Source organism: Lissotriton helveticus, chromosome 2_1 (assembly GCF_964261635.1).
Source record: "Lissotriton helveticus chromosome 2_1, aLisHel1.1, whole genome shotgun sequence".
NCBI lineage: Eukaryota > Metazoa > Chordata > Amphibia > Caudata > Salamandridae > Lissotriton > Lissotriton helveticus.
Window position 1 is genome coordinate 972,574,674 of NC_136059.1, and position 22,543 is coordinate 972,597,216.

The window sequence follows — 22,543 nt, forward strand, 5'->3', positions numbered from 1 at the left end:
AAAGTGAGAAATCTGGCAAGTTCACACAGAAGCAATCGATTTTTTTTTACCGATGCAGTGGTACAAACTGACTGAAACCATCGGGAATGGAGGGTTTACAGATCACTTCGAGACCAGTAGTCCAAATCCGAGGTGGGTGGATACAGAAAGCATATGTCTGCCTCGGCAAAGATTACAATCGTTGGATGTGGACGAAAGCCTTTATAAAACAGTAAGGCCGATAGAATTGGGGGTATGCACTTGTGACAACCAGGGACCCTCTCTTCTAGTCAAGGCCAGGGAACTACCCTTTAAGAATAACCCCTGCTCACCATCTAGGTTGCGTGGCGCGAGCAGTCAAGGCTAATCCTCAGGGCGCATTAGTTAAGCATTTATAATCACATACAATGAATAACACTGACCCCCCACAAATGGACACCAGGCTGTGGGATGTATAAAAATACAGGTACTTTATGTAAAAATAGTGGATTTGTAGACTTATCACAAGACCTTAAATAACATTCATTTAGGATGCACACAATACTTTTCTAGCTTTTCAATACTTCAATTCAAGCGTTACTTTAAAATACGGTTCCCTCAGCAAAGCGTCTTTGTTGCTCTCATGAGCAGCGTATGGGGTGTGCCCGACATGGCGGGGTTAACTGTCCCAAAGAAAGGTGGGGGCCACAGGGGGACTCTCGAGTCTGGGGCGCACGGGTTTGCAAGGCAATCTACAGCGCCGTACTGATGGCGCGCGATGTGGTGGAATGAAGAAGCCCCCGTAAGAAAGGGGGAGGCCACAGGCGGACTTGCTAGTCCGTCACGTACAGATCACTATGCGCTTAGCACAGTACTTTTGTATTTAGTTGGCTATCAGGCTGGCACTGCTCACTCGGCCTGGGGTGACTTTGAGAGGGCACCCCTCAAGGGAAATGAAGCTGGCAATAATCCCGGGCTCGCCGGCTCGAGGTGCGCACCCTTAAGCTGTGCGGGGAAGAACAGTGCCTCAAAGTTGCAGGTTCGGTGCGGGCAAAGCTGGAGACTGACGTCGGCAGCCTCAGGGGGATTCAGTTCGGCCCTCATCAGCACCGCGATGCGGGGCGTTAGGACGGAACTTCCAGAGGCAGTGCAGAGGGGTCACCAGTGCGGGCACAGTCCAGCGGGCGGATTTCCTTCGGGGTGGAGCGGCTCTCACTGGGGCGGCAGTTCGGCACTGGGCGGGCTGTACCACACGTACAGGACGGCTCTGGTGCGGCGCGGCCTCGGAGCGGGGGCCACGGTGCGGTGCGCTTCAGTACGCTCCTGGCGTACGACTCGTACCTGTGCAGCTTGGGGCAGCCGCCTGGCAATTGGGTCCGTAGTATGGGCCGTACGGGGCAGACAATAGGCAACACAATTCCAGGCAGTACGAGACGTACGGGGCAGCCAAGTAAGGCAGTATGTCTCCAGGCGGCTCAACTTGCGGTGTGGAAGGGTACGCTTCAGGCGTACACACCGTACTGCTTCGGGGCACTTATCGTTGCGAGTCTCCTAAAACCTGTGGGAGGAAAGCTTCGTGCCTGGGCTAAGTCAGTGGCATTGCACAGAAATAAAACGAGTTGTCGTTGTCGACTGAAAGCAAAGCGTGCCCTGTAGGGATTCGGGGGCGTGTTTTTCGTGCTCTCCCCTTCCCATTGGCTGGAAGGTAAAATTCCAGCCAATGGGAAGAGGAGAGGGCGGGACTTAAAAAAAGACCCAGAAACGCCCCCGAATCGCGTCGTGACGGGGGAAATAGTAATTGACAACGATGTCTTCCAATGGCTAGCCTCCATTTTTGGAGCTAGCCAATGGAAGAAGGGGCGAGTTCAAGTCCCCAATACTGTGATAACATTAAATTTCGCCTGCGCGAGCAGTGCTACGGCCAGGCGAAACCTAAAAAGGCTTGCCAACTCATCTGCGCATAAAGGCGGGGAAAAGAAAGAAATCAACATCAGCATGCCGAGGTGGTACAGCTATGCAGGCTCTAGTCATCACTTTTGGGGCAGATCAGAATCGAGGCAGAGCAAGATAACAGCACCTACCAGCATGCAGGTATTATGCTGAAAAATATCTTTCGGATCCGTTCTGTGGATATTATGAAAGTGTGAATTCTGGTTAGAAGTATCCATTAGAATGAATGACTTGACACCCTAGCGATTTCTCTTCAGAAAGAGAGTAGCTGGGTGGGGTGAGGTGAGGTCCAGTCCCGTTTCGTCTTTTGTCTTTCCTCTTTGACTAGCAAAAGAAATTGACCGTAAAGACGACCTGTTGCTGGATCGGCCCGGAGATCGGGAATGAATCTGCGCCCTCGACTTGGAGCAAGACTTGGTTGTGTGTGTATACTTGTAAAGCGCACTATCACCTGAAAGGTATCTTGGCGCTGTATACCGCTTTGGAACCCTCCTGGTTTTCCCAGTGAGATGCCCCCTTACTGGGCACCTCCAAGGTGAGGCCAGGCATCCTAGCGCTTTCGGGGCCGTTGTGGAGATTAAGCAAGCTATTGCCCAGAGTTGCAGAGTGGGACCCATGATTAGAGTAGGCACCTAGGCGAGAATTATCGAGGCCGTGGACATTGAGCCCAAGACCCTCAACCGACCCGAGGTACGTGACTTCTTCCGATGTACAGCGATTTCCAGTTTTACTTCATAATCTTGGATGCATGAAGGCACATTCATCGGACAACTTGGTGTCATGCCCCCCCATCCCACACACCAAAAGTAAACTTTCTTTGGGTCTGTAACCATCATCTGCTTACAACAGTCAAGGCATATTTTGAACTCTGTTTTTATGTTTTATTTTAGATGGTGACGCCGTTCCCTTGCACACTGGAATTCAATGTTTAGAATTAGTCAACCTACGAAAAAGAGAGGAGCTCCAGAGCAGCGTTCATATGTGCGAAAAAACAGAAACAGGTTGATGCTTATATGTTGCACTGCTCCATCACTTCTGCGATTAAACGAAGTCAAAACGGAGTTGTGCGGCACTCAGGAGCAATACTAGGAAAACCTCTGGATCCAGTGTGACGTCTGGGGTGAATTTCAAAGGTGAGGAATCTGTGGTCATAGGTGCTTTTAGTAGGGGTGCTGCAGCACCCCTAAAATAAACATGCGAAGGTTCAGAATGTAAATGAGCAATACAGATGTGTTTTTACTTTGTCTCCTTTCCTCTACATTCAAAGACAGAGGTCAAATGTCAGGTGATATCTTTTGACATATTGCTACTTATTCGTTTAACATGGAATTTGGCATTTAGATTTCGTCTTTTGGCTGCAAATGGAGAGGTTTTTGTAAACTGAACTATGTGACAATCTTATTGGAGAACAGAGTATAAAATGATAGGCTTTAGGATTTCATTCTTTAACACATGACTAAATTTAAATATCTGTAAATTAACTGTGCCAATATTTAAAAAAATAGCGCTATCACACCATGCTTTAGCAATATATTTCCAACAGGGTGTTCCAAAATGCACCACCAGCTAAATAGTACATCTTTACGACTCTCCTGCTGAATGGGTATGCGTCATTTGATACACTCGTCCTTTGAGTGATGCTTGGATTTTTCACAATCCCTATGACTGTGGTATTGTAATACTGATAGCAGCACCCCCACTCTGAAATTTGTTCAGGCACAATTGTCTGTGGTTAGAAGTATACAAAAGAAATATGTGTTTTACAAGCGAGACCTGAATGACATCAGTCGAATTAAAAAGTTGCCAAAAAAGCATTTTTAATTCTGTGAAAAAATAAGTGCAGATGGAGAGGAATTGTACTGTATAATGATGAAGTTGCCATGGAGAAGGCCTATGACTAAGCTTGGGTTGTGCGCAGCCTTGTAATACCCAACAGCATAAGCCCCTTAAAACATTGAAACACTAAAGTCTCCTGAATACATCAATTTATCAGCACAATAATGGGTGGTCACTAAATACATATCGTATAAACAAGCAGACTTAGCTTGAATTGCAACAAGATTCAGAGAAGACGCACTTGGCTTTTAGTTCAAACCAAGTACTTTGTTGACAAAAGGTGGCAGTTGAGGTATGGGTTTAAGATGTTTTCCAGTTCATACAGCAAGCTTATCCCCACTTTGGACCCAAGAATGGATAAGCAAGGACATTTCTTTAATAGAATAGAAATTACTTTTTCTCACTCCAAAAAGAAGCAGAGTAGCAGCAAGGAATACCAAACGAAGCTACATAACCATTATTCACGTGGAAAAGTGCAAGTATTTATACAGTCCAGGCATCACATGGACTAAAAGGCATACTCTTACTAAATACAGAAAACTAGTACTTTGCTGGCTGAAGGTTCCTACCAAAGTGTAGGGGCAAAGAGAGCCTGGAATCCAGCAGAGCACCTAATTGCTGAGTGGAATCAACTAAAGTGTGAACTGTGCCACCTTTATCGAGAAGGGGCATCTAAATAAATAAGAATCCTGTCTGACCTTACCAGTAGCGGTAATCTAAGCCCATAACACACACTTTGCTCTTGAACATTTAGTGTATATATATATATATATATATATATATATATATATATATATAAAACACCTACTGGCGATGGCCAGTAGGTATATATAGTTAGGATTGTTTTCCATAGGGAAATCGCAACATTCTATTGGGAATGACTTTGGCGCCGGTTGAGGAATCTTCCTGAAATTTTCCTTAACTTTGCCTCGCGGCGCTCCGGTCTTTCCCTGAAAGTTTGGGGGGGATCCGTCAAGCGGGGGCCGAGATAAAAGGGGGGTCCCAAAACTTGTTTTCCCCATGTTAATTTCCATAGGGCGGTTGGACTCACTTTTAGCCCGAACGGCTGAATGGTTTTCCACCAAACTTGGCAAAATTGTAGGGACTGGTAGACCGATGTGCCTTTGCTATGTCTCAAGATATATGCTCCAGTGGTTTTTACGAAAATTAACTTTGAAAAAATATATATTGGGCTTTTTTTTTTTTCTTTTCGGGGGCCCTCCGCTTGTGGGATCTCCACCCGACCTGCCGTGGAGCACCCGCGACCGTCACCTCCTTGACGCCTCCCCGGCCTACGCACCACCTTGTCCTCCGGGCTGAGCCTCATCACGGCCCGGATCTCTGCTGGACAATAATTGCTTACACGCGCCCCGTGCCCTGTCGGAGAACACACCACCGACCCCAGCCCTGGGGTCTTGTGCTACTGACCGTGGAACCCGGGCTTGATCACCGAGGCGCCAGCACACCCTCCCCTGCACTACCCCACGCCACCGACCAAGAGTCGTACACAGCGGCAGACGCAGGCCCCCGCTGCCCTTCGACGCCCTGAGTGGACCATGACCCGCGGCAAGGGGAACAAACCGGACCCCCCATCCACGACGACCAGGAGGGCGTCGGTGGCCTCCATGTGGAGCAAGGCGGGCTCGCCATCCTCCTCCGGGGGCCCCTCGTCGACATCCGAGGGGAAACCCCCAACGCAGGCTGACTCCCCCCCGGTGACGCAGGCCTTCATGTCCTCCTTCATGGCCGATCTGAAAACCGAGATTGGATCCCTCAGGACGGAGGTCCATACGTGCGTCAAAGAGCTACGCAGAGAAGTCACCGACCTTGGCGACCGGGTCGACGGCCTGGAAAAAACAGTGGATTCCCGCACCGAGGACCTGGAGCAGATCTGGCGGAGAGTGGCGACCCTTGAAGAGCAGCACATCCAGCTCCAGATTAAGCAGGAGGACTTGGAAAACAGAGGACGCCGCAACAACCTCCGCATTCGGGGCGTGCCACTCGGAGAAGAGGGGACTAATACCATGGCCTACGTGGCCCTACTCCTGCAAGAGGTGTGGGGCGAGGAAGACGCCCCCCCGCCGCGCCTTGACCGCGCGCACCGAGTCTTTGGAGCGGGGGGGAAAGCGGGCCTCCTTCCCGACATCGTCACTAGACTGCATTATTTTACTGAAAAAGAGGCCATTCTGAAGGCGGCTAGAGACAACCCTGACTTGCAGTACGAGGGTCACAAGATCCAGATCTTCCAGGATCTGGCCCCCACCACACTCCACAGGCGGAGGGTCTTCCGTCCGATCACAGAGAAGCTCCGGTCCCTGAACATTTCGTACCAGTGGGGCCACCCCTTCGCGCTCATCTTCAAGTGGGAGGGCAAGCGCAGGGCCCTCCGGTCCTACCGAGAGGCGGCACAAATACTAGGCATGCCGGAATCCCCGGACCACAGCCCGGCTCGTCCTCCCCGCTCGGGGAAAGCACCTCCACACCCGGAATGGTCCACGGTGCGCAGAAGTCGACGATCTCCTCCGGTGGACGCACTCTCTGTCTCGCAGGCCAAGCAGGACATCATCGCCCACATCCGCTCCCTTGAGGGCGACCGCGAGGGGCAGGCCTCCCAGCTCCTCGCTTCTGGCTCGGAGGGTGGGGATCGCCCCTCAACGCCGGATGGCTGCTGATCGCTGCTGTTGTGTCACGTGCTACCCTGGGCGTTCGCTTGCCAACTGGGCGCTTGGTCTCACCCTCTTCCATCACGGTGGCCTGATCCCACTGCCCTAGACATGGACAACGCTTTTCGCTTCTTCCAGGCCGAGCACCACATCGCCGAGCTCCAGCGCCCTGTGGGTGCCTGACCGGGCCGAATGGACCCCACGGCCCGGCGCAACCCCCCTGAACTACCTTGAAGCAGCGGGGTAGACGGGCTCTGAGACGACTTGTTTGAACACTACTTTCCCAGATCTCCGCTCCCTCCCTTTGTCCCGTAGGAAGTGACATTCCTGAGTTCATCCTAACCCTCGGGTGGAGGATGTCCGATACCTGGGACACTGTACACGGGGCCCGTTGGCCTGTTTTGGTTCTCTTCCCCCTCTGCACCTTTTCTTCTTTCTTTCTCTCCTCTCTTCCTACTTCCCCCTTACACATCCCCCTCTTCCTGTTCCTTCCCCGCGCTTGCGGAGGGGTGGCAGGGTGGGTCCTGCGGGAGTTGCCGCGCTTGCGACGAGTTGCCGCTTCTGCTGTCCCGCTCGCGGGGAGGTCTGCTAGGCCGGGACCTGTGCGACTCCAAACCCCCCTAGCGCTATGACAGCAAACATCCCTGCACCCTTGAAGGTCCTTTCCCTTAACGTCAAGGGGCTCAACTCTCCCAACAAGCGAAGACAGGTATGGCGCTATCTCCTGCACCACTCCCCCGACATTGTTCTCCTCCAGGAGACACACCTCCTCAGGGGAGACGTCAAACGCATGACACACCCTAGATACCCCACACAGTTCTGGGCATCCTCTGACCAAGACGGCGGGGGTGGCGATCCTCTGTAGGGCTGGCATTAGGCGGGGACCCGTGAAACCCTTTAAAAGCACTGACGGGCGCTTCCTCCGAACCACGGTACAGATAGGCGGTGCACAGTTCACTCTGGGGTGTGTGTACGCACCCAACCAGTCGCAGGACAAGTACCTCCAGACATTATTGCGGGACCACTTCCCAATGGGCGACGCTAATACAATACTGGGCGGTGACTTCAATCTTGTTTGGGACCCCGAGCTGGACCGCGCGGGCGCCCCCTTTAATGGCGCGGGAGCGATGTCTTCTACCCTCAAGGCGCAGCTTTTGGACCTGGGCCTCGTGGACATATGGCGCTACCATAACCCGGGGTCCCGAGATTACTCCTTCTACTCGCATTCCCACCGGACGTACTCCCGTATTGACTATCTGTTTACCTCTCTTGAACTGACCCGAGACTCCTTAGCTGCTGCTATATCCGACATCTCCCTGTCGGACCACGCCCACGTGGAGCTGTTACTACAGGACCCCCAGGCTCGGGCCGCTCGCGAACGCAGGTGGGTGCTCCCGCCGGGAGTCCTTCGAGATCCGGATGACGTTGCCAGCATCCGTGACGCCATAGACTCGTATTTCACCGTTAACGACACCCCTGACATGCCCTTTCACACAGTGTGGGACGCCTTCAAGGCCACCATTCGGGGCCACATCACTTCCTTGGCGGCGGCACGGAGGAAAGAGGTGTTCAAGTTGGAAACTGACCTGGCCAGCGAGATCAAGCTGGCGGAGGCCCAGGATCGGGACGCCCCCACTCGGGCGACAAAGAGAGCCCTTGCCAATCTTAGGGGACAACTTCGCGCCCTGCGCACTAACAAGGCGGAATTCTCCCTGCTGGCGCTCAAGCAACGGTATTATGAGGGAGGGGACAAGGTGGGTCGCCTGCTGGCAGGCAGACTGCGGGCGCGAGCCGCTAGGGCCCACATCGCTAATGTCAGGCGGCAGGATGGCACTCGTGTCACCTCTGAGAGGGCCAAACAGGATGCGTTCCTTGAGTATTACTCCTCACTATACGCCGAGGAACCCACTTCTGCGGAGGCGCGGGAGGCCGTGCTCGCGAACTTTGAGGGATCCCCACTGTCCCCGGCGTGTGCAGCCGCGATGGAGGACCCCCTGCGGGAGGAGGAAGTGACAGAGGCCATAGGGGACCTCCCCGTGGGGAAAACCCCGGGGCCGGATGGCCTGCCATTGGCCTTCTATCGCCTGTTCCTGACCCAGCTCCGCCCACATTTACTGCGCCTTTATGGATCCTTCTCTGATGCTATCGGCCCGTCCCCCGATATGGGCATGGCGGAAATAGCCTTGATCCCCAAACCTGGGAAGGACCCCGACTTGTGTGCTTCTTATCGCCCCATCGCCCTCCTTAACACTGATCTTAAGATTTACACTAAGATCCTGGCCAAGCGGCTGGATCCACATATGCCGGGCCTGGTGAACCCGGACCAGGTGGGTTTTATACGAGACCGCCAGGGGGCCGATAATGTTCGCAGGTTGGCACACTTGGTAGGAAAGGTACACCATTGGAAAATCCCGGCCTGCCTCCTCTCGCTAGACGCGGAAAAGGCCTTCGACCGGGTCGACTGGACCTTCCTGAGGGCGGTCCTTGAGAAACTGGGCCTTGGCCCTACCATGATCTCCAGGTGCATGGCCCCATACATTGGACCACAGGCTAGAATCCGGGTCAACGGCCAACTGACACCGCCGCTCTCGATCCACAGGGGTACGAGGCAGGGATGCCCGCTCTCGCCGCTCCTGTTCGCCCTGGCGGTCGAGCCACTGGCGGAGTTGATTAGGCGTACCCCTGACATCCATGGCATCCCCCACGGGGGGCGTGCTAACAAAGTAGCGCTGTTTGCGGACGACCTGATCCTTACTCTCACGAACCCTCGAGTCTCGCTCCCAGCGGTACACGACGCCCTCACACTGTTCGAGCGGGCGTCTGGCCTTAAAATTAACCACACCAAATCTTGGGCGCTTAACCTCACCATCCCCGAGGAGGAGGTCTGCCTGCTGAGGGAGGACACGCCTTACCGTTGGGCGGATGACCACATCAAATACCTGGGTCTGGACCTCACTCCTCGCCTCGACTCGTGGTCCTCAAAAAACTGGGCTGCTTGCCGAAAGGATGTCCTGGCGGACCTGCGGAAATGGAAACCCCTGATGATCTCCTGGTTAGGGCGGCTCAACGCGGTCAAGATGTCGATCCTCCCCCGCATTCTATATGTCTTCCAGTGCGTCCCCACCCCGATACCGACTCACTGCATCAAGACCCTCCAACGCGACCTCACGTCTTTCATATGGGGGGGCAAACGACCCCGGTTCTCACAAAAAGTCCTCATGGAGCCGAGGGACAGGGGCGGCCTAGCCTGCCCGAATCTTCTCCACTACTACTGGGCGGCGCATCTCCGGTTCGTGATAGAATGGGGTGCACGCGAAAGCGACAAGCACTGGTTCCACATGGACCGAATGGTTACGGGGCGCACCATATGGGACCTGCCCTGGTTGCCGCGGGTGGCGCGCTCCAGGAGTGCGTACATGGCGGTCCCCACGAGGACGGTTCTTGAAGTATGGGACAGAGTGGCAGTGTCCAAAGGGCTGACCACGTTCCCCTCTCCGCATACCCCCATTGCCGGCAATCCGCACTTTCCCCCTGCTGCTCAGACCCGGGCGTTCGAGAGCTGGACTCTAGGAGACTGCAGGGTTGCAGGAGATCTTTTTCTTTGTGGGTCGCCTAAATCGTGGCTGGACTGCAAAGAGGAGTTCAACCTCCCCTCGACTGCTAGCTTGCAGTACGCGCAGCTGCGCCACTGGACCTCGGGAGATGACGTGTATCAGGCCGCCTCCAGGGCGCACACCCCATTTGAAATGTTGGCACGCTCCCTCGGGGGATTGAAACGACTCATCTCCCAAATCTACAACATCTTGCAGCATCCCACCACTCCACCTGCGCATCCCTACCAAAGGCAGTGGCAGACGGCAACTGGCACTGAGATCACGCCATCTCAGTGGTCTAGGCTCTGGAACGACATCCCCAAATCCTACCGCAGCATCCCGCAGAGGGAAAATGCATACAAGATGTTAACACAATGGTACTACACCCCCCTGCGTCTAAGCAAAATGTTCCCTGCCTCCTCACCGCTGTGCTGGAGGTGCGGCACTGCGACTGGCGATTTCATACACATCTGGTGGTCGTGTCCTGCCCTGGCTGTCTTTTGGAAGGAGGTCCTCAGTCACATTAAGGAGGTGTTGGGTTTTCCCCTCCCTGAGGAGGTTTGCACACTATTGCTGGGTATACGACCCCCCACACTTAAAGCACTCATGCGCAGCGACTGGATCCTCACCCTCCACATGCTAGGCGCTGCCAAACAACTCATTGCACTATATTGGAAGCGGACTGAGGCACCGCCGATAGCTTCCTGGTTCGTGCGCCTCTGGCAGGTCCTGACCATGGAGCTGCTCACGGCACGGATACAATCAAGGGGGGTGCGATTCAAGGCAGTGTGGGAACCCCTCGTGCGTCACCTGTGCTCCATAAGCTATGCCCGCCACATGCCCCCCAGGCTCCGCGCTCTGCAATTGTTCGAGGATGCCCTCATCCCCGCCGACCCAAGCAGACTAGGCTCATAGTCACTTCCCTCAGTGCCGGTTTGCGTCTTCTGCCTCTTGTGGGCGACCGCAGATACACCTCCCTGGCCCCTCTCCACCTCACCCCTGCTTTTCCTCTTCCGACTTTCTCTTTTTCCTTGCCTTGCCACTCTGGCTTTCGCCCCACTTTTGGGGCAGTTTGGCCCCTGTTGGGCCTTTGTTAATGTGACACCGCTGCTCTCCCTTCCATACGCGCCTCCCCCGTACTAAGGCACACTGCCAGCACATGGCCACCTCTTGCTTTCTACTCCCTTAGGCCACGCGGCCGGCCCCTTGGGGGTTGTAGGCAAGGCGCTGTGTTTAAGGATTCCACCCCACCTGGTTACCTACTCCTATTATTGATTTCTATCTGCGCGGCCGGCCCCGAGGAGGGGTTGTAGGCTTACCGCTGTGTTCACAATAAAAACAGATTTGAAGAAAAAACAAAAAATTGTACGCCAATCAAGTGCGAGCATGTAATAAATAAAAAGACTCAACCAATCAGGGGTGAGGTAATGTGTTTGTCACCGCAGCCCATGAAGAAGCGGCGAGGATGCCGCGAAACGCGTCGGCCAAAGAAATAAATAATTATGGAGCAGGAAAGCTGGTTGCTTTGAACATTGCCGGAGGGCAGAGCAATGCGCGTGACCTCTCAGAAGCTGGGGCTTTTGTGGTGAATTTATTGCGCGGCCGTCCTGCCGCGGAGAGGAGCACCGTCACCAGCGGGTATCGAAAGGAGAACCTGTTGGGAGATGCCATTATGAGGAACTTTTCCACAATGAACTAGCACTTTGCTCAAGCAAGAACGGAACCAGCAAGAGAGCATCTACCTTACTTAAAGGTTACAAATAGTGCGGAAACCAGTACAAAGCACAAACGGATCCCTGAATGGACTCGTAGGTCCAGCATGCACCTTAAAAAACAAAAAATTGTACGCCAATCAAGTGCGAGCATGTAATAAATAAAAAGACTCAACCAATCAGGGGTGAGGTAATGTGTTTGTCACCGCAGCCCATGAAGAAGCGGCGAGGATGCCGCGAAACGCGTCGGCCAAAGAAATAAATAATTATGGAGCAGGAAAGCTGGTTGCTTTGAACATTGCCGGAGGGCAGAGCAATGCGCGTGACCTCTCAGAAGCTGGGGCTTTTGTGGTGAATATATATATATATATATATATATGATAAACATAGAAAAATTACTATTCAAATCACTACATGCAACTCATGTTGGTAACAATTATCTGACATTTCGGGATTAAATTTACATATCATGCTAAAAAGCATTGCATAGTGCCATCTATATTCATTCTTTCCCATGTGTTTTTGTGTACAATACTTCAAACATTCATATAAGGCTGTAATAGCCAAATATTAACCTCAGTAGTCATGTTCTTATTCTAATTGCTGATGGCTTACAGCAATTTAAACATACACATGTACAAATAACTTTCTTACGTTCACTTCAATTCATCTTGGCAAGTTCTGCCCGGGCTGTGTGCACACAGAAATAAAACGTTTTCTAATAGTTCAGTTTTGTCAATAAAGAAACGTTTGTTCAAAATATTGATGGAGCATGGCTTTCCGTAAATAAAACCTGCTTGGATTAAACCTTCCATGGTGGGAAATCATTAACAAAGTTTCAGATTAATCGAAAATTATTAACATAGGATTTGGGAAAAATAAATAGGAAAGGTGCGGGAGAAAAGACACTGTGCTTAAGTAGGCCACAAATGATTTCGGTACCATGAGAAAAAAATAAGAAAAAGATTGTGTATTGTTTATAAATAAAACTAAGCAAATATTAATTACAGAATAACAGTTAAAAATTATTGAGTTCATATTAGACAAATGAAAGATTGAAATGAAGTTATGAAATGGAGCTTTTTTTTTTTTTTAACAAATAATAAAATTGTTTATTTCTTCTAGAGAAACTGCATGCTTTTACAAAGAAGGCCTCAACACTGATGTTAGGGTTAATTTTGCTTAAAAATTTCGAAATGCAGAAAAATGTTTTATTCTTCAGAGCTGTCTATTGTGTTCTTTATTCTCGGACGGCTGCTATGTGTCTTTTGTATCTACGGCGCTTCCTACTGTCCAAGGAAAAGTGTATTCTTGTGATAAATTGTGCTGGTAAATGTTTAAAAAGTGCATCCGAAAATGTGTGTGTTGAGTAAGAAGAAGATTTGATTTCCTCTGCTGAAGGATGATGACAGTATGAAACTGAAACAATGGCATTGTGAAAGGAAAGAGCAACGGAAGTGGTGTGACTTAACACCCTATGCATATGGACCAATCTGAGAAAGAGTTTCTTAGATTTTGCTACAAGAATACGCCTGAACTGATTAACATCAGGGTATAATAATTATCGTTAGATTTAGCTGAAGAAGAGGTTTGTTGGTGTTCGATCTAGCTGAGGCGTTCATGTGAGCTGTTTCTTTGAGACTCTAATTGGATGATGCTGTCTGTGAGCGGACTCCTTAATTTGACTCATCTCTTGTGAGGAAAGCCACAGCTTTCCCTTCTGGCCAGAGGGTTAGCATTTCCAGTTATTAGCACGCTGTGCTATAGTTTTCTAGGTTTGTATGAAATTCTGTATCTGCATTATTCTTATTGAAAATGATCTTTTGTCTCTTACACTATCCACTCATCTCATGATACTCAATTGAGATGTTACTGTGATTACCTGAATTTGTGATTTTGCGTGGGAATTCAGATTCAATGCTGCATCTTTGTTTGACCATTACATAGGCTTCAAAGTAATAGAGAAACTGAGTCTGTCATTATTAATTAGCTTGAAAGATGAGATATATAAATAGTTGTGCATAGAAAGGTGTAAATATATATAAATATTCCTTTTGTTCTAGGTTCTTATGAGAGGAATATTTCATCTACATCTTTTTCCAAATCCCTGTCAAGTTCTCCGATCCGTTGGAGGACCTACCGTAATATGGGCCAGAATTTAGTCCTATAAATAGAGACATATAGTAGACAAACTGTTTCTTAGCGCATGGTATAAATGATTATACGCTCTGCTTTGGTTACCCGAAACCCCTTTTCCCCCGATGTGCCACGCGCTATCAGTTTTTGGCAGTCAGATTAGGATGGTTAGAGTAGATTGATTAGCCTGGCAATTGATTAAGATGAGAATTATTGATTGTTAATAACCTTTCGTACCTTTTGTTATATATGTAGTGGTCGCACCGGTTTTGACCTTAAAGGAAATTGATTTGCACGTCCGGAGAGGCCTAAGATCCTGGAATAAGCCCAAGGGTGTGTCTTAGTGTGGCATACACTAAGTGTTGCGTTGTCTGCTGTATTGAGTGATGTCATTTGAGATGTCATCAGTGATGTCACTGGCCATGTCATGAATGATGTAATATGTGACATCATCACAGCGGGTGCGCGTGTTATATTTAGCAGAACTAACTATAACGGAGGAATTTCTATGGTTTTGTACGAGTGAAATGTCCAGCTAACTAGAACACCCCTGAAACCTATGGTTTTTTCTGTGAATTGCTAATGTTTTTTAAATGCTATTTTCTAACTAACCGTCTCTGAAACCTATGTTTTTTTTGTGAAAATATATATATTTATATAAAGATATAATGAAGTGGTTTATTGCCTTAGCATGTCAGGATGACGCGTTTCGACTACAAGCCTTTAGTCTTGATCACATAGCGCATTGTGAACATAGGCATTCTTTTTATACTTTTGTAAGTGACTCTATTATGTTTGTGATGACATAGCAGAAAATAGCAAATTTTACAGCATGTAGTAAAATCGTATAATCATCGGCCGATGACTAAGCGCAAGGATGACAAGCATGAATTGGTAACAGACAGACAAGACACTGGTGCTCTTCAAAACAGGGCAGAAGGTCCCTCATTCTGTAACTTCAGTGATGCGCGGTATTGTGAGTAGGTGAGTCAATGAATAAATGTGGGCAGTTTTGGAGGCATAATTGATGTGTTATATATATATATATCAAAAGCAATATCCTCAATGAAGAAGACGCCGAGCACCACTTTCAAGATGGTTTTAGTGCTTTATTTTCTGTAGGTTTTCTCTCACCCTACGCGTTTCGGACTTTCCAGTCCCTGGTCACGGTATACAAACAATAGTCCCTTGTTTGTTTTGCAATTTTATACACAAACTCCCACTTGGCCAGTTACGATGCATTATGGGTGTTGTAGGCATTTGCAGTTTTACTTTATCAAACAATTCCCAAGTGCTTCGGATTTATTTACAATGTTACACGGGCTCGTAAAGGTAGCATTTCTACCATTCCTAAGATGAATTCATACATTTATGAAGAAATTTACATGAGAGACAATAAGCTATTGCTTAATATATTGTCTCATGTTTAAGTTGAGTAAAGGCTGAGTGCCATATTCAGAAAGGTGCTCTAACATCAAGTTATCCTTCAAATCCTTAGTCTTTGGAAACACAAATTTTTCTAAATTCTGCTTATCTACCACATTCAATTTACACTATACATACTGAATACATTATTTAGAGCCCAAACGTTTGTCAAATTAAACCAGAAAGTTGCTTAATTGTCCTATATCAATCAGTTTTTAAATTTTCAGTTTTTAGATTTAGAGGTGTACATACATCTCATCATCCCCATTTAATCCTATGGGGGTCTTGGTTTTGAATTTAATTATCAGTTTGGATTCAAGACGTCGCAGTCTTGTGGTTCGATCCCCACCTCTTTCTTCCTCCTTTATCAGAGCAATGCCAGAGTAGGTTACATCCTTCCATGTTTTGCCAGGGTGTGTTTTCAGATGCTTGGCTATTGCATAGTTAAAGTCATTGTTTGTTATTGCGCGAATGTGTTCTAAAATTCTCTTTTTTAATGCACATGTTGTTGATCCGATGTATTTTTTACCACAAAAGCACTGTAGTTGATACACTACAAATTGAGAGTCACACGTGATTTTGTTTCTTATTTCAAATTTTCAGCCTTTCGGATCCATTAGAAACTTTAGATTTTTACCAATTTTACATGCCTTGCATGTTTGGCATTTCGAGAAACCCAACTGTTTTCTTTCCAGCCAGGTTAACGGTTTATTTGTCTGAAAGTGGCTGTTTACAACTGTGTCTTTTATGGACGGTGCTTTTCTGAATGTTATTTGAGGTCTTTCTCCTATCAATGGTCCAATGTCAGTATCTTTTTTCAGCACACTCCAATATTTTGTTAGGATCTGTCTTATTTTAAAGCTCTCTTTGGAATAACTCAAAATCATCCGTGGTTTTTCATCATCAATTGAGCTTTCTTTCAATTGCGGTATCAAAGTCTCTGCTCTTGTTTTGTTTCTTGCTCTTAGTTCACCTTGTCTAATGTCGGTGTATTTATATCCACGGTCACCGAAGCGTTTTCTAGTTTCATCAAACTCAGATTCCATTTCAAGCTCCTCCGAACAGTTTCGTCTCATTCGGAGAAATTCTCCATAGGGAATGCTTCGTTTCAATGACAGAGGGTGAAAGCTCGTACCAAAAAGAACACTGTTGGTGGAGGTCTTTTTTCTAAAGACTGTCGTTTCCAGTTTGTTTTCTTTTACATAGATCTTAGTGTCCAAGAAATCAATTTCTTTCTTCTGAATGTTATAGGTAAATTTCAGACCTATTGTATTCTGGTTAAGGGTTTCAATGTATTCCACTAATTTTTGCCTAGGACCTTTCCAGAGGACAAAGAGATCATCAATAAATCTCAACCAGAGTACCACGTCCGTGGTATACTCTTCATATTGGTCTCCCCAAGCTATGGTCTTCTCCCACCATCCCATGGTGAGATTCGCAAGCTATGCGAATCTCACCATGGGATGGTGGGAGAAGACCATAGCTGCAGGACATTCATGCATCTTCAAAAGGAACTCATTTCCCTCAGCACTACAACTCCCAGTATACGTTGCGCAGCTTCATACAGAACGGCCCATAGAGGGCACGCAAACTTGTATAAATAAGAAGAGTGTGGTCCGGACTATGCATTTCTTTTTCACCAACAAGCCTTTGAAAAAGAAGACTTTCTTCTAAACGCGTCAGGCACAGGTGACAAGACTGTGAAAGAGACCAGCGTTCTCTACACCTCACAGTGAGTCTGAAGCTTGCAGCTCCGTGGTGTTTCTCGAGTGCATCTCACGTTGTTGGTACAAGCTGGAGCATATATATATATATATATATATATATATATATATATATATATATATATATATATATATATATATATATATATATATATATATATATATATATATATATATATATATATATATATATATATATATATATATATATATATATATATATATATATATATATATATATATATATATATATCAGCCCCATCTCCATTAAAGATTAAAGGGAACGATGCTACTGCTTTAAAAAAAAAAAATCTTTCCTGACTGGGAAGAGATTGGGGAGAGAAGGCAGTTGTCCGCGCCGCAAGCCCCAAAGTGGAAAATGTTCCAAGAAATAGCTTCACCTTTACAAAACAGATAACAGCCCCTTTGAGTTGTTGGTATCTGATCAATGACTAATAATACAGACCATACTAAATTTTAAGCAAGAGAGGACGCCCCTTTCACATCGCTTCCTAATTGCTATGAGTCAGAAATCATTTTCAGACTCCCAAAATGTGTTTAATGCATACAAAAAATACATTCTGCGGACACAAACTCCACAATTGTATGAATCATACAGTTTAAGACCGCAAAATGGCTTGATACATCAGTTCCCAAATTTGGAACAAGTGAGACAACTATTGCAGCAGGTAGTTGGAAAGACAAGAGATAACAAATGCTATTAATTGGGTTTTTTTAGCACTAGGAAGAAGAAAGAAAAATAAAATGGTGAAAATCATTTCATAAGACACAAGTAGGGGTAGCAGAGTGCAGTGAACAAGAAGAGAAGATCAGGTCGGTGGGTAATGAGTTATCAAAGAATACATTAGGTAATATTACTAATAGGTAAAATTGTTAAGAAGCCACTGAATATGGAAAACTGAAATTAAGATGCAGGTGAGGTACATCTATATAGAATATATAAAGTAAAACAGAGAAACAATGAAACTCCGATAAAACACTATTAGGTAAACTAACACAGGGAACAATGGTTGAGAGGGGAAAGGAACAGAATGTTCATAAAACTCAGATTGTGTGCAGAGTTCAACAGATGAAAGAGCAAGATAAACAAAAGAAAGATGTTGGGGCGTTAAAAACCGAGAAGATCAGTACCTCAGTTGGGATGGGTTAAGCCAGCAGGAAGGGACACTTATCCAGGATTTGACAGCTTTATGATAAGACATACAGTGGAGATGTAAATCAGATAATGGAGTAAAAGAAGATATGGGTGTTAACAGCATACGAGTGGGATTTCAATTAGGCAGATGGAAGCCTATACAGTGAAAAAGACGTGCCACATTCTGCAGCAAAACAGAGGAAAAAGCCTCTTTCCAAGAAACCAAGAATGCACAAGAGGATTGAAAACAAATGAAGATGTAGAGACTAAAACAAACAGTGGAACAGGGTGATCAAAAACCTCAAAATACATGAACAGATGTAGTTACTGTTAAGATATAGGTTAGTTTTTACAAAAGAGGTTAGGGGATATAGTTGATGATTCATCAGAAGGATCATTAGGAATGGTTGTTGCCAAGAAGAAACCGGATTAGAGAGGAACAATTAGATGGTGATTGAGAAAAGTGTATGGATGCTAGTAAATAATCCTTTCAAAGTTTTATTGAAAACGGGAAGAGAAACTGGTTGAGAAATAAACAGTGATTCTACAAAGGAGGTAAGCTAAAAGTCTTGAAAGATTTTAAGTCCACACACCAGAGGTTGCTATTTTGTTACATAGGCTCTAATATGGTGTATAAATTGCATTTGCACTTTACAGTACCTTCGATTGTCCACAGACTGCATTTGCATACAACTAATTTTAAAATGTAAGTACCGGTGTTGTTCACGAGTGGCTCATGCATTTCAAGTTAATGAGCACAAACCTGAATTCTTCGCTCTGTTCAACAAGAGAAGGGAAGACCCGTGGACATATGGGTTTTACATGTATTATAAGGCTGTTTTAACTAGATCGAATGGATGGGTTTTTACAAACGACTGATTATTTATTTATTGAATTGCTTGTATTTTATTTTTATCTGAGTTTTTATAGCCGCCTTGGCCGAAATAAAGACCTTTGAATTGAATTGATTCAAAAAAAGAGCCTATAATGAGAAAACAATTAAAGAGCATAACCAATAATGGTTCAAGCAAGAGTAAGGGCCTTATTATGCGTTTGGCTGTCCGATGGACCACCAAACCCATGGTGGTGGTGGTGGTGGTGCGGCGGGCAGTCAGAATGTCATGGGACTGTTGCTGCCATCAAGGATCCGCGATCCCTGGCGGTCTTGCAGCAGTCTGAGGCCCCTAATATGCTAGTGGCGGCGCAGTGGCACCTTCCTCACCACTACAGTTTTCATGGCGGTGAGCCTGTCATAAAACGTGTGGCGATGAGGAAACAAAGAAGGCCCCACAGAGCACCCTCTGCAATAGGGGATGCATGGTGTGCCCCCTGTATACATGCACCCTCAATTCCTGCAGGGCATGGATTTAACAGTCCATACCCTACGGGAAAGTGCAATGGAGTTCCCATTGCGGTGCCTCACTACGGCTCACGTATGAGCCTTAGCACTGAACTGCAATGGGCCAGCTACCGCAGTTCCGCCCAACCTGGATTCCAGTTAGAATCCCGCAGGTCGTCTCAAAATGGCTTTGGCAGTGTGGCAGCAGGGCGCTGGTGTTGCGCTCCGCTGCCACACGCCAAAGTAATAATAAGGCCCTAAATTAAGCTAAATAGCGATGCTAGGATAGATTCATTAAAGGATACAGGGATGACCTTTTAACATTAAACAACTATTCTATTTCAAATATAAGAAATGTAGGATGGCAAAGCAAAGTTAGTGAAGGCTATATACCAGGGATAAGGCATGGAAGTAAGAGGACTAAGTGAGATGGACATCATTTTTGCTGAATAAAGTAACTTTACTTTAGTCACCAAAAAATGTCCATCTCACTCAGTACTCTGTCTCCCATGACAGGACATCAAAGAACAGGTGGTTGAGATATGTGACCTGTACAGCTTTTATTTTATTGAGCAGTTCATTAAAACCAGATTATCTTTCCAGACATTTACCTAGTATGCCAACTGTCTTTATCCAGTTAAAAAAATTGCAACTTTATGAATAAAAATACTTAGTTCAAAAACAGAAAAGAATGTTAGCCAACAGTGCACTAGCTCAAAAACAATATAGCTCTTGTTTTAATACATTTCCAAAACAAGTAAATGCATTATTTATGTTACAATGCACTTATTGAAAATCCATAAACGGAACACCATTCACTTACCTTCTTGTCTTTCTCTGAGCCATCTGTTAGAAGGATCCCCTTGGCTTGCATGTGGCGGTACAGAATCTTTTGAAGAGCTGACATGTCACATTTTATCACATATTCAACCTAGCACAAATAAACAAATATTTTAGAATACATGAATACCAACAAAGGAAGGCATATTGCAAGCAACACACAAGATCAGTGCATCACCAGAAGCACTAATTTGATCTTTGCATTTTTAATGCAGTTTGAAACAGTTTTGCCTTAGTGCATTGATTTCCAGTAACTTCTAACTCAAACTTAAAGGTTGCATTCTTCGAAAATTACGAGGACTATTGTAATTATTGAGGAACAAGTATGCAGTCTAATTTTCAAAATGACTAGAAGATTAGATTTTGATTAATTTATGTGGCCCTGCTGTTATGTGTCACACATTGAACTGATCTGAATCACTATTGGGTAGTTGCATGAAGTTGGAATGTGATGTTTGAATGGACCAGCAGATTCATACAGTACGAGCAATTATCACATACATTTACATTGAATTAACATATTTAATAATCAATGAATCATAGTCAAGGCCATATCTTTCTTGGGGGAGGGTGTTAGAAATGAGTGGGGAGGAGGGGAAAGTGTAGTCATATGGTGGCCCTCAAGTGTAAGAAGGTGATGTTTTAAGACTTCTTTTAACTACATATGGTAAAAGGTAGCCCCTGAGTAGACAAAAAAGGGCATACCAGAACAGAGGTCCATACAGCTCAGTGGATCTGATCTCAAAAGCAAATAAAATGCCATTTTTATTCGCCAAGTGTCGTTCCTGTGGCAGAAAAAAGTCATAATCAGATCGCAATGATCTGTGTATCCTTTGGCTTCCAGGCAATCACATTCCAGACAAATGTCAACACTGCAAGACCTTTTTCAGGTGTACCCTGAAGGACAGGGAGAAGAGTTGCGTTCATGGAAGAGACTAATTGCGCAGACAGCACTAGGCGCTATTTGAAGTTGGGACGTCATTTGAGCGAGGAGTGGGCCAGTCCTCTACCGGGGCTCTGCCTCCACCCTCTGAGGATTCCACAAGAGTGAGATACAAAAGGAGGAGCAATCCTGGAATAAAATGACATTCTCGTTTCATGTCGGGAACTTAATCATCAACGCAAAGTACAGTAACAACCTGCTCACCATCGAGGACTGAGTCAATGTCGAAGAGGAAGTGGCATTTAACGTGGAGACAGAAAAACAACATCTGGAGAATCCATAAATTCGAAACAAAGAAGCCATTCAACGTTAAGAGCCAATTTGGTGTCGAGGCACACAGAATATACATTTTCCATCTCCAAAGCTTCGTATTGTATCAGAAAAATGAAAGCTAAAAGATTTCAGACGACTTTGGATTCAGAATACCCAAGAGCATATTCTCCATCATCGCTGGCAGTCATTCCAGAATCTCCAGAACACCATAATTCTAAACAATTTTCACCATCTCAACATCCACTTCCTCCAGCAAAACCTCCACTTCGCTCACGCGCCTCCTCCTGCTCCTCAGACTGCTGTGCATTCGGGGGCTTACTCTCCAGCAAGCTCACCTGTAACACCAAGGAGGTTTAAGTCTCCACCACCAAGGTACCGATCACGTCACAGAACAAGAAGTTACACATGATATTTTAGACAAGCCTTTTCTTCAAGGTAATAATCTCTATGTAGACACAGGTACAGGTCCAGGACGCGTTCCTATACTACAACAACATCCTCAAACACACAGAGGTTTCCCCTCCTTTCACCGACGTCTGTGATTTTTTAAATTCTTCAAAATTCCACAAGACCATTCCTGCAAATGGTTCCAGAATTATAAGAACGGGCTACACAACTATTTTATCTACCTGCTTCAGCCAAAGCTGCCCCATCCAGGTTAAAGAAAAAAGACACTTTCTGAACAAGACCCGTTATCCCTATATTCAGATCCTCCTCTTGATTTGGGGATGCTACTAGCCTAAAAAAATAAATATACTCACACTACTAATCCTTTATCTACAGTCCCACCATATAAGGAGAGTAGTAAACTTTACTCTATGGGGAGTAACATGTTTTGTACAGTAACTGCATTTTTGAAATTGACAAGTGTGACTGCCTTCCTAGGTAGATATGTCAGACCTTTATGTGACTCCCTTCAACAATTCGTGGACGATCTGCCCAGAGACTGAAGAGAAGCTTTCAGTGAAATCCTGAAAGAGGGTATAATGGTGTCT

General features: G+C 46.4%; 1 protein-coding gene across 3 annotated transcripts in view; it reads right to left on the bottom strand.

The window, feature by feature from the left end:
* Positions 1-22,543, bottom strand: part of SMARCA2 (SWI/SNF related BAF chromatin remodeling complex subunit ATPase 2) — a 1,851,064-nt gene that overhangs the window by 1,122,866 nt on the left and 705,655 nt on the right. For all 3 annotated transcript variants that reach the window (XM_078675722.1, XM_078675721.1, XM_078675720.1), the window contains exon 21: positions 20,316-20,423. In XM_078675722.1, coding sequence (XP_078531848.1) covers positions 20,316-20,423 — 108 coding nt within the window. The remainder of the gene's footprint in view (positions 1-20,315; positions 20,424-22,543) is intronic.